This window comes from Augochlora pura, chromosome 11 (genome assembly GCF_028453695.1).
Source record: "Augochlora pura isolate Apur16 chromosome 11, APUR_v2.2.1, whole genome shotgun sequence".
In the NCBI taxonomy this organism is placed as follows: domain Eukaryota; kingdom Metazoa; phylum Arthropoda; class Insecta; order Hymenoptera; family Halictidae; genus Augochlora; species Augochlora pura.
This window is the reverse complement of record NC_135782.1, coordinates 1,732,785-1,745,428: the sequence shown is the minus strand read 5'-3', so window position 1 is coordinate 1,745,428 and position 12,644 is coordinate 1,732,785. Positions and strand designations below refer to the sequence as shown.

The following is a 12,644-nucleotide window of genomic DNA, read 5'->3' as shown; positions in this document are numbered from 1 at the left end:
GAAAAAAAGGTCATGAAACGATTAAAATGAATTTCAATGTAACAGTAAATATTTATTATCGAAAATATTTTGATATTATACACCTTATCGTTAACACTGTGAATGCAAACAGGTTATGATAATTATTAAAAAATACAATCGTAATTTTATTTTGTTATATTACAATGTGAAGGTACTAGAAGTTTTACAAACTAAGTAATGTGTTGTCTAATTTGACACTGCCTGTTTCATAATTGTCCAGCATCCTATCAAGAGTGCTTTAAAGCTTTCACTCCAGCATGCAAATAAGTATATCAGGAAGACAAAGAAAGTTACCTTTGTGAGTACATCAACCCAGTACATGCTGCAATTTCAAGATAAATTGTTTTCAGGACTAGCTTCAACATATAAAATATATAATTGAAATTCGTAAAATCGAAAGTCTTACATTCTTAAATGTCTTCGAGCAGCTGGTAGTGTCTCTGGTGGTTCATTTAAAATGAAAACTCTTGCAGCTCTTATACAAGCCTCGAAATATTTATCAATATCCATATCATCCCCATGTAGCTGATAAATTTTATTCTCTGTTTGATTCAATCGATCTCTGATTTCAAACAGGTTTGAATTATCAAAATCCCATTGATGATTAGCATAGTACTCAAACACTTCGAATCCTTTTTGTATACGACGTTGCACACGACACATACTGTACACAATAATAGTTATCCAGTGTACTTAAGTTAAGTTATTGATATTCTTGTTATACTTACATTGGTTTGTACCCTGCAAGGAAAATAAGTGTATCTATGAGATAAGCTGGTATCATATGGAAAAGTAACACGCAAATGTTGTGCAGGAGCCTTGATTTTTTCATACTGCCACCCGGGTACCAAACAACACCATTTAGAGGAACTCTTTCGGTTATTTTTCGACCCCGTGCAATAATCTCTGCCCACGATACCTAAAAATTGTATTAATATTATTTTTAATACTGGCCAACATTCATGTGTATAGTATAAGCTTCGAACAAAGCTGTGTTATTTTAGATAACAACGTACTTTGAATTCACTACTGCTAGTTAGGTTGAAAACTCTTCTATCATGATCTTTGAAATAAATGAAATTCCATGAAGAAGCCAGTATAGCGTTAACAGCGATATCTACCGGTAGATAATCCGCATAACTATTTTCGTTACAGTACATTGTCCGTATAACACCTTTTCCAGCTCCAATTAATAGTCCTGTCGGTCCATTGATATTGTCCGTCCATCCTGGCACTGGTTCCTTCCAAATAGGTATTACTATACTTGGCCTATGATTAAATATGTGATTAAACATTATATACTTTAAGATACCTATTTTATGTTTCTGCAGGGATTATTCATATGTTTTTACCTTAATATAATGGCTGGAATATGCGACATGGCCTCTTCAACGAGCCCTTCTGATAAGGCTTTCGTGAAGGCATATGTGTTAGGAAGTCCTCCTAAAATTTTGTCAGTCATTGCTTCAATGACATCGTCTTCCATCCACTCAACACACTTGATAACTTTGTGAGGATCCGCTGGCGGAGGGTAAGGTTTTTCTCCCAAGACCTAAAGCCAAACAGGAACTGATAACATATTCCAATAGGCGGGCATATAAATAATTTTGGTTTTCGGAAACAAATGCAAACCAAATAGAAATGGTTAGTCTTTTAAAAATCAAGACTAACACAATTTTTAACAAATTTTCCGCTAGTTTTAACAGAACATGTTATACCTTTTCTTCTAAATGGCAATACGCGGTGCTAATGTGAGCAAACAGCTTCAAGTGCTTCATCTCCTTAGCAAGTTGTAGCGTTTCCTTCGTGCCACGAGTGTTCAACAGTACTGCCTTTTTCAGCAGCTCATCGAATCTAATATTATTGTACAGTTACGATTAAATGTAGTTCACCGTCGAAGTTCTATATTCATTTTATTTTGTGCTACAGTATACCTTACTGTGGCGGCACCGTGATACACAATGTTAATGTTCTCACAAAGCATCTTTTTGTCTTCTGCAGAGAGTCCAAGACCAAGCAATGATACATCTCCATTTACAACTGACACAGCCTTATGAAGTTCCGCTAATCCCCTTTCCTGTTTCACTTTGTCAAAGAGCTGTAACAAGTAAGCATTAACACACCCCAACTATATTTAAAGCAAACATGATGTCTTTACATGACATTAACTTTCTTTTTTTTTATTGGTCTCAACATTCGTCATAGTTTGTTTGTATGCACATGAAACGAATTGTTGATTACAAATAGACGATACTTGGATTGAAGCAATGACATTCAAGGACTCAATTAGAGCAACGTGACACTAGTTGGGAAGGAAACTAAACGTTTCTCCCTTTCAAATGAATTTGTGTCAAATATTAGATGACGTTGCTTTTTAAAATAATTACCGATCTGATTATTACAGTTTTTACGTTCGCAAATCAAGTACAATAACTATTCTGTCATGAATAATTAAGTACTATACGTCTGTTTATGTTACTTAACTTGTCTAAGTCACGCCTTGGAAAACTAAAATGTCACAGATACTTTTTACATTCAAGGTTTTGCTAAGTAAGTCAATCAGTATTACATGTTCCACTTGGAACGGTGTTCTGTTACATTACTCTATGACAAGGATTTTTGCGTGCACGTCAATAAAGTCGTTCAATGAGAAATTCAAGATATACAGAGTGTATGTTGTAACATTGGTAAGATTGTAACATTTGATTTCAGTTACGTTCTGAGGGTTGCAAATCATTTATCCAAATCTTTGAGTTGATCGTTTATCTGCCGAATTTCCATTTTACAGGGAAAACTGTGACCGTTAAACGACTGTAGAACGCGAACATGTGAACCGACTCAACTTTCTTTCACATGATGCAATTTGACCTCCTCTCGGGGAGAGATTTGCACCGTGCATTAGGTGTTTCGACATTTCTGTATACGCAGTTCCCGGACTATTCGGCTAATCCAAAATTCAAGCGACGAAGAAACAAAACATCGCAAGATCAATATAACGCAGGGCTATACAGAAGCGGTTCGATGCAGGCGATCTCTTCCTCTAAGCGAATGGTGTCCTAACGCGCCATTAATTCGTATTAAATTGAAATTATGAAATGCGAGTTGAGCGAGCATCTTGGCTAACCAGAGACATTCTGGCGGCTTCTCGAAGCTATTAAATACGCGGATTGTATATTCGCCTGATCGTAACATTGTGACCGATTTCGCTGCTATAAATATGACAGAATTATGAAACGTCCTATACAATAGCCTGACCAGGTGTACTGTAATCGCGTTACAGTGGAATCTGGCTGTTGCCTAGGACAGAGAAATATAACATAACACGCGAGCCAACTTTCACCGAGCAGTACTAGACAAATTCCAGTCTTGATAATAATGATAGCACCGTCGTGTCTCGTCCTCTACTAGTAGGAGACCTTGACTCAGTTTCACGCGTTTTTGCTCTTCAAAATGATGCAGAAAATGGAACACTGCAATGTGCTTACATGTGATCGTTAATTTCATTTCGCACGCGACTTCCTTACGGGCGTCTTACGTAAAGTGCCTAGGTTTTGCAAATAGAAAACATACTTATTATTTAATCGCCAAAATTGGCTGCGTCGCTTTTTAAAATAGGAAAAAGTTGGAGTATTCGATTTAGTTCAATTCGAATTGGAAAATCAACTGGTATCTGAACTCTTACTTCTTCATTGTGCGATTTGCGGATCTTAATAAAATTGAGCAGTCTTGCACTTTCTAGTGTACCTTTAACAACGAAGGTAGTCTAGCCTGAAAAACCTGATTTCTATTTCTATACAACTTTGTGAAACCATATTGTATACGATATGTCGAAATACGGAAACAATATATTATTTTGACGACTAAAGTTTCCGATTGCAATCTCAATTCTAAGCATTAATTAATACAGTTAATACCATGTATGCATAATAAAAATAAAATGATTATTTGATCAATTTTATTTTATAGTGTAATAGACGCAAATCGAAAGTGAATAAGATGTTCCTTTCCACTTTGAAATTCTACTCGATTCAAGAAACTTGTTTAAGTTGAACGTAAACGTGTCTTTCATTAAAGATGTTTACTTCATAGAAAATTGCACACCTATTCGAAACTCTAAACTTCGTTCGGACTAATTTTATTTAATTGGCGAAAGGTTTGTTCAAGGATCTCGTTGGCTCGAAATCTAGGAACGCGGTTGCGTTTTTTTTTTCTTTTCGCACAGTCAGTTTGCGTAATGTCTGTCGCGCACGAGACAGGACGTAAAAGTATGCGAAACTCGGCTCCGATCAGTTTTCGTTCATTCGATTCTCATCGATTAAATTTCTTTCAATGATATCCAGATGCTGAATCCGCATGATTTACCGGCGAGCTGAACATCTCTTCCAAACGATGCCTCGGGTCCTTCCCCTTTTTCGGCCGCACGAGCAGATAAATCTGTTTGACGGAGGGCATACATCTGAGGAACTTCTCGACGATGACCTTGCCCAAGAAACCGGTACCACCGGTGATCAAAATATTTTGATCTTTGAAAACTTCCGCGATCCTATCGGGGATCTCCTCCTCCACTTTTTTCTCCTCCGCTGCGGTCTGTGATACCATTTTCTGAAAATACACGAAACAAATTTTGTGAATTTTTGTAACTGCGTTTTGAGAACACGTTTTCCACGGGACAGATTTTTTGAGGACGTTCGCATTTGTTAAATATTTACATATGTATAATTAGTGTAACGAACCGCGTCAGTGGAAACATCGCCGAAACGATTGAACAATACTTTATATACATTCTACGTAGTCATACTATTAGTTAGCACATATGCATTTATCATTTGCCCATCCAAAGTACACGACGGTTGCCGCGGCAAGTGTAAATACGTCCATCAATTAATTGTTTTTGTATGTTTACGCAACGCGTAGTTACATATTCACGCAACAGTAGTTATTTATTTACATAGTTGTAGATATAGTTATAAGTTAGATTGTTTTGTAGTTATTTATGTGGTTATTTATCATAGTTGTATACCATTCGTTTGTTTTGGTTGGCTTTCTATTCGCTACGTGAAAAACGGGACGGTCTTTTCGGTGATCTAACAAGCAACAGGACAAGAAACTAAGATGCTCAATACGTAAAAAGTCTCTTCCGTCTTTTTTCTTTGATGAAGAACTTGCAATCTGCATTTCAAGGATAACTGCTTAAGACATGACAGATTTATGTTTACCGATGTTGATTCTGTTTTTCCTAGCTAAAGTTATCAAGTAAGAAGATTAATTAGTATCTAATAAAAGAAATTGTAGATAACAATGTTTATTATAAATATATTTATATTCATTGTTATATATTATAAATATATTTATATTTATTACTATATATTATGAACATTAATATTTCGTGAGAAAACAATACAAATCGATTAAATCTCGTTCACCTGTATTTAAAATGCACTCGGCTCGAAAAGTTCATTGAAATGCTTTGTCAGTAATGATACGTGACTATAACGTTTAAAGAAACAACCACACAGCTATTTCTTTTCTACAGAGTGGAATTTGCTTTTGCAGGAACAAATATTACGGACCAAGCAAATATTTCGCAAAGGATTTTCCGACACATCGCCGAAAGACCGCGACTGCGCGTCGAACAAAGGAACAGGAACGACGAAACCATATGTAACTTAACAAATTTCAAAAGGATCTTTGCAATCGAGGCTCGCAGTCAAACAGCTTTCCCCATTCAGCTTTGCTTCTGTCGCGAATGCTAATATTTTTCATTTGCATAAATACGTTCATGATCTTTGCTACCCTACCTTTCGTACTTCGTACTCGATATTTGACAATTGTTTGGTCTACGTAAAAAATACGGACGAATGTTATAATATATTATATTTATTTTAGTATATATATATATTATTATTTATATTAAATTTATTTTATCTATCCGCATTTGTTAGAAAAACATAGAGTCAGCGGTCTATTAATTACTAATTATGACGATAAATTACTTTTAAATATCTCACCGTGTCTTTGGCACTCGATTCGCGCCGCACGATAATGACATTCGTGTTTGAACGATTCGTATTAAGTAATCCGATTACATTCTCAGTGGCAAGGATTCGCGGAAATTGCACCGGTACAATTGTTAGTAACACATGCGGTGTTAAAAACGGCGGATTGCAAACGTTGAATCATCCCGTTACATATCCTATAGCCGCGGTTACTATTACGTTCGACTGTTGCTCAGTTGAGAAAGTTCGGTGCCCGTGTTTTCGAGTAGCTCACAATCCATTCTACGAAATCGGCCGTCGAAGAACCGGTGACCGCTCGCACGGTTCAATAAATTAGTATGCTCGCGTGCCGAGCAATCTTTGGAATTAAATACGACTGAATGAGGAATAACAATTCCGCGTTCGTTTTTTTCTCATTCACGTTGTTGATCCTTCGCAAACAACGTTCGATCGTTATAATGTTCTTACCAAACCATCAGATTACCACGTTCACCGTCCCGTGCATAATATGTGTTTCATGGTTACAACATAGTTTAAGCCGACATAATAAACGAAAGTCCATTAAGCGTGACTAGACTACGGATATCTGTGCAAATTAAAAAGTTCGTTGCACCGATCACAAGGAAAAGCATTGCTTATTTAATTGCTTTAAAATGAAACATAATATTACATTATGCAAAGAAAATATCGAAGGGATTTACTAAAAATGTTTCTTGTTAATTAGTTCTAAAACGTCAGAAATAATCCAACAGTATTATCAAATCCTTCCAGTGTCAACTCTGTAGTTTACAGATCAATGTCTGTCATAAATAATTACATAAAATTCGCGGTCTAAATGGCATAGAAAAATAGCATAGAATTTTTAAATTGTTCTTATAATAAAAATTAATGGATATTAATATTTTTCAGTCGCACGCATAGGTGAATCTTGTTGCTACTTACGATGAATGAGGAGGCACGAATACGTCAGGCAACTTTTGCGGAAATACCGAAAACTGTTTAAACGAGATTTTCGGAAACTGTGAAAACGATTGGAATATCACGACCGTCGGGATGCACTGAAATCGACTGATAAAACGCGTTCGACGGAGGACGAGATGCCGCAGGTACGGCTGGGCCCAGAAGAATTTAAAATAAAGTTGACAGCCACGTAAACATTGACGAAATGCAGAAGAGGTGTGCTTCACTTCGCGTTTTATCCGAATCCGCGTATCACTATGAACGATCGGCGAATGAAACGAAAGCGCGACTGTTGGATATGCTGACCAGCTAGAGCCGATGATCGTTCTTACTCTGCCAGCGAGCCTGTTGCAGACTGAGAAACCATTACTATGGCCCAATATTTCCCTGGTAGACGCTCATCGTCGCCCGATGCAGGATAGTAATCGTTTCTTCTAGCCCAACTTTAACCCCCCACCTGTTCATGCGCGGTTCATGTTATGCCGGGGTACAGTGAAGCAATGGTACATTACGCGAAATAGCTATCGTACTTTATGCAAATTATGTAAGAATTGCGATGCCGACTTACTCCACTTCGTCCTTTGCGTATACGTGACCTTTTCCGCGGTGTGATTCATTAAATTAAACGTTCGAACGCCCCTCAAAGCGCTACAACTTCGTAGAAATCTGTCTAAACGATTTGTCTTTATTAATAATGCGACAAAAAACGACGCCAGCAAATGAGTCGACAGAAAATGTTTTTCAAACCCTTTGGTAACGATAGCATTAAATAAAAATTTTGCATAATGTTTTTAGACTCCTTTGGTAATCATAGTGTTGAATAAAAATTTTGTCAGACCTTTTTGGTAATGATAAACTATTCTAAACTATTTTTGGACTTCTCTGGTTATAGTAATTATGGATAAAAATTATGCGAGCTATCTTTTCACTTCTTTGGTAACGATAATATTAAATAAGAATTTTGTAGGATATTTTTCGACTCTTCCGGCAAAAATAGCGTCGAATACACTTGTGAAAATAGTACTAAGCATCCGTGTGTAAGTGTCCGTCGAGAAAGGTGTGCGTGACGAAACTTAAGCAACTCAGACCACTGGTTCGGCTGTCGGCAAGCCTTCGTGATCTAGAAAAAAAAAGATCCTGCAAAAGCGTTCCACGGTATGATTGCTAAAAACGAACGGTCCTTTACCAAATTGCATAATTTCAGTTGTCCAACACGGGAGTTACATAATTTGATATCTGCGATACGCAAGATCCTCACCGAGTCACGTACAACTAATTTTCGGTACGTGTACAATGGACATACGTATGCGGTGTATGCAATACATAATTTCTTTGTTCTGGACGTTCGAATCTGCATCGATGATGTTACTGCAATTTTCGCAGTTGCATCGAATGATTCCGTTCACTAGTAATAATCTATTACCTGCGAAATGAAAAAGGTTGTACTGTTAATTTGAGGGAGATAATGTTTGAATACTTGACTGTTATAATTATCATGTTCACGATGTTTCAATCCTGATTATGAACTTCTCTTTTCAGAAACGTGTTCGACAAGCATGCTAATTCGACGATCCTTTCTTGGATTGTATTCAACAGCTGAGCCGTTTAAAGAGGGGTAAGTCATATAATTTTCCCTACAGAATTTTTTTTAATTCAACAATTTCATAACAATTTTTCATGTCACTTTATTTTACAGAACGTTCAATTCATCTTTTTTTAATCCAGAAATTAACTCTTTTTTTAGTGACATCTTCGACGACATACCTTCGACGGATGGTTTTACGAAAGATTGATCAGGACGAGACATTTTCTAGAAATTTGACACGTAAAGTCCACTCTTACGCTGAGTCAGCAGACCGGCAGGTTTTCTGTCCGGTAGGGGCCATTTCAAAATGTTTCGGTGTAATCGGAGCAGCGGCGGTGACAACAGGAAAGAATTTCATTCATAGCAAATGAGGATTGTCTATAAATAACGAAAGTCTTCATTATGCATGCATCCAGCCCGATTAAATATTCATACGAGGGCCCGGTCTCGTAAATATATACCGGGAACTAGAAATATTGACATTTATAATTTTATACCCGCGGGGTGTCCCGATTCTCCGAAAAATATATTACGCCAGAGATGCTTCTGGAGAATTTATGTCGCGCCCGTTTCATCATTAGCATCGTAGTAAAAACATTGTTTCTATGAAAGCTGGTTCTGCTTAAAGCTGAGCCAGATTAGATTAATAATTGTCAGCTCGGTCATTCGGCGTAAAATGTTGGCTTTTATTTGAATTCCTTTTTTTAATATTTTAATAAATAAAATTTACACATTTTTAGGTTTTAGTATCCGAGTTTAACAACGAAGGAAACCTTGAAGTGCAAGAGGAAAGTGGTCAGAGGAAAAGAATAGAAGTGAAAAGAAACCGCTTCTATTTAATAAAACTCGCGGGAGTCTGGTTTACGGGCACAGTAATTGGTTCATCTACCCTAAACGGCGTCGTTCATAACCATGAAAACCCGAGTTGAAGTGTCTCTGTAAATGTTTCGTTCTTGTCTGGACGTAATCGAATTGTCGAGGTAAGTCGGCCTCTATTCAGGGATGCAATTTTTACTTTCTTGCCAGATCTGTCGAGGAAATGTTAAATCTACTTGATTCTATCTGTGCACGGCGGAAGAAGACTTAAAAAAACTAGTCCGATTAAGTTGTTAGCCGCGCCATTGAAACATTTATTTCTGCGTGTTTATTAAATTACTTTTTCCCCTGCTTCTTTCAAATAATTAAACTTGCCCCTGAAAATTAATAGATATTAATAGTCTCTTTTAATAGATATTATACGCATATTTTTATAAATATGTAAATCATTTAATATCTATATTAATGTATGCAAATATTTAATTACTAAATATTTATTAGTATGAAAATTATATATATATATACATATTAAAATATACAATAATAGTGTATAACAATAATAATTATGAATTTTGTATGCTTTTGTAAAAGGTGTGTTTAAACTTGCAGGTTGCTACGAGGATTAATTCAACGTAGAAGTCCGTACAAGAGGGCCCTGATCTGTATCAGCTCGTTAACTTTTGTTCTTGGCCCGAAAACGACAGATTTATTGGACTTTCTGATGAACTTTCTCAACCCCTAAGTCGTTCCCCATGTTTCACAGGATTTCTTAACATCCGTGAAAGTTTTCCGTATAGTTGTTCTATCTTCACTCGAAATGAATAGAATACAAGTGGGTAATACAAAATGAAATATTTGATTTGTTATAAATAGTGTGGAATGTAATACGTAACAGTTTTAATATATAATCAAACAGCAAAATGAAAGAAACTAGTTAGGTGTTAATTAGAAAAAAACGATGAGACAAGTAAAAAATATTTCTGATTATACATTAACATAGTAATTAATACTATGAGAAAAAGTTGTCTTAATCTTAAATTGTCTGCACACTTTTTTTCATTCGTGCAAAGAAGAACATGTCCAATGATTAGAATAATATCCAGGAAGTCATTATCATTGATTTTTACCGTGAGTAAGGTGTATCGAGCAATGAGCGACGATTTGCACTGCATATTGATATGTAAATTTCTGTAGGATTTGTCTTGAAATGTATACCGAGAAAAGGACATTTTGTTTTGCTTGTCCGTTGGAGTATTAGTGGATCCAACTAGTAATATAAAAAAATTACACAGCGACCGTGAGTGGTATCTGCTCGTGCAAATATTAATTTATATAATTTGGTGACGGAGACCTGACGTTAAATCTGACCCAAATAGGGTTTGATTGATTCTATTTAGAAGTGGTGTATAACCTTGTGTCCAATCTTTTTTTTTTGTAGATTCGAGTGCGTTAGACGCGCGAGAGGTGTGACGACGGGACTAAAAGCGTGAAAGCGAGAGTGAAAACGAGAGTGCTAGGAGAGAGAGTACGAAACGCGTATTCCCGTCAGCGAGAGAACGGTGTAAGAGCCGAACGATTGCAACACCTTAGGACGCTCGTGTTCTACACACGGCAAACCCCGACCACGTGAGCGCCAGTATTTGCATTCGGAAACCGTCAATTAGTATGTTTCTCCATGGAAAAAAAATCAAACTGCAAAACGGTGTGTGTTCAGGCTTTCGTGAGATACGGGCGCTAAACGCAGGTGTTAATAAATACATTAGTATGAATGTCGCGGACTTCACCGCGTTTTGTAAATTTGCGTTAAAGCAGCGTAAACAGCCGGCAAAAATAAAAGAGTGGAAGAGTAAACGGTGATTTGATAGTTTTGTAGTAAACACGAGTCTGTTGCAAGCAGGTGTCAGCAAGTGTTGTGACGAATATAAAAAGTTTAAGAATCGTTACATAATAATAATTATTATTTTAAATCAAATGGTTTTCGTTATGAGAAATAGTTACATCACACGTATAGTATATGATTAATAAAATTTAAACATATGAACGTTAATGCCACGAATCATAGAAATATTAATAGCGTACTACGCATCGTATAACACTTCGAAACGAGTAATCGACTGCGCAAACCACTGTCAAATTTGTTAAGCAAATACAGTATTAAGTTGTTAACTCTTAACCTCCGGATTTTGGACTGCGTTTCGCCATGCCGGTAAGAGTGGCACTTGTGATCGCCGGCTTTCGTAAAACCGAGGTGAAGGATTCATATCCTCAAAGACCTATTCTGAGTCGGAGAGAATTTTTCAAGTGCACGCCTCGGCTAAACGGATTATCAACAGTAGTCGCCGAGACGTGTTCGTTTATCGATTGGACACACTTGAAAGCTGTTTATGCCCAGCGACGGTGCTCCCGGCATCTGCTACCCCTTCTAGACTTTTCTTCACGCAACGCGACCGCGTTGAGAAGGAAATTGGGTAGCTAAGGCCCTGCCGTGACATGAAAGCGAGCCGAAGAAAAAGATTTGTTCTGTCGGTGCTTTATGAGTTCTTTAAAAATAGAATAACTTTCTCAAAAGCATGATTTCTAAAATATTTAACTTTTTATTTCCATTTCAAATAATTAGTTTTTATTCTCGTTTAAAATCAAATTCCTGTAGCTCAATGCGCACTTGTAATTAGGCGAACCATTGTTCGTATCCCAAGGCGACCAACTTTCTTCTACTAGACAATGTTTGCACTGTCAAAACGAGAATTCGGGATAGATTGAAATTTCGTGGAAGCGTGTGTGGGCGCGCGCAAGCATAGCCCGCGGTTTCGAAATTTTTGAAATGTCAGATGGCATTTTGCTCGACTGATTTCTATACTTCAATATTATTTAAATGTCTGCGCGTAGAATAAGCGTGACAGGTGTCCGTCACCACTATCCTGTTGTTATTTTACTGTCGATCGGAAACTGACGCGGAAAATTGGGAAACGTTTGCAAGCCTTTCAACTATGTTGAAATTGCCGCAGGCGCGGCGTACACTAAACTACGTACACATGCGAGAACTCCGCTTGACGTCAGTGACTAGAATTTTATACAATATAATTAAAACATGACTGATTGAATTTATTTGTAGGAGAATTGGTAGCAGAAACTTTATAAGCTGTTGTAACTAAATTAATTTTATGGGAAGCTATTGTAGAAAATATATAGCTGTTTGTGGAACAGAATTTCCAAAAATATCAATAGCTGACAAGAGAACTTTTAAACTATTTTTAAAAATAATTATT

General features: G+C 36.7%; 1 protein-coding gene and 1 long non-coding RNA gene across 3 annotated transcripts; one reads left to right on the top strand and one right to left on the bottom strand.

The window, feature by feature from the left end:
• Positions 1 to 31: 31 nt before the first annotated feature.
• On the bottom strand, positions 32 to 7,385 carry LOC144476934 (putative fatty acyl-CoA reductase CG5065). The gene is made up of 9 exons (XM_078194267.1): positions 6,960 to 7,385; positions 4,384 to 4,623; positions 1,956 to 2,119; positions 1,740 to 1,875; positions 1,374 to 1,573; positions 1,038 to 1,290; positions 750 to 940; positions 428 to 685; positions 32 to 343 (listed from the first exon to the last, which is right to left on the bottom strand). The coding sequence occupies exons 2-9, from the start codon at positions 4,618 to 4,620 to the stop codon at positions 208 to 210; spliced, it is 1,575 nt and encodes a 524-aa protein (XP_078050393.1). The 5' UTR covers positions 4,621 to 4,623; positions 6,960 to 7,385; the 3' UTR covers positions 32 to 207.
• Positions 7,386 to 7,886: 501 nt separating this feature from the next.
• Positions 7,887 to 12,231, top strand: LOC144476940 (uncharacterized). Of its 2 annotated transcripts, XR_013495114.1 has the most exons (6): positions 7,887 to 8,259; positions 8,517 to 8,592; positions 8,722 to 8,852; positions 9,303 to 9,542; positions 9,988 to 10,210; positions 10,817 to 12,231. It is a non-coding gene; the product is annotated as an uncharacterized LOC144476940 (long non-coding RNA). The 2 variants fall into 2 exon arrangements; XR_013495115.1 differs by lacking the exon at positions 10,817 to 12,231 and having other exon boundaries at positions 9,988 to 10,353.
• Positions 12,232 to 12,644: the final 413 nt, after the last annotated feature.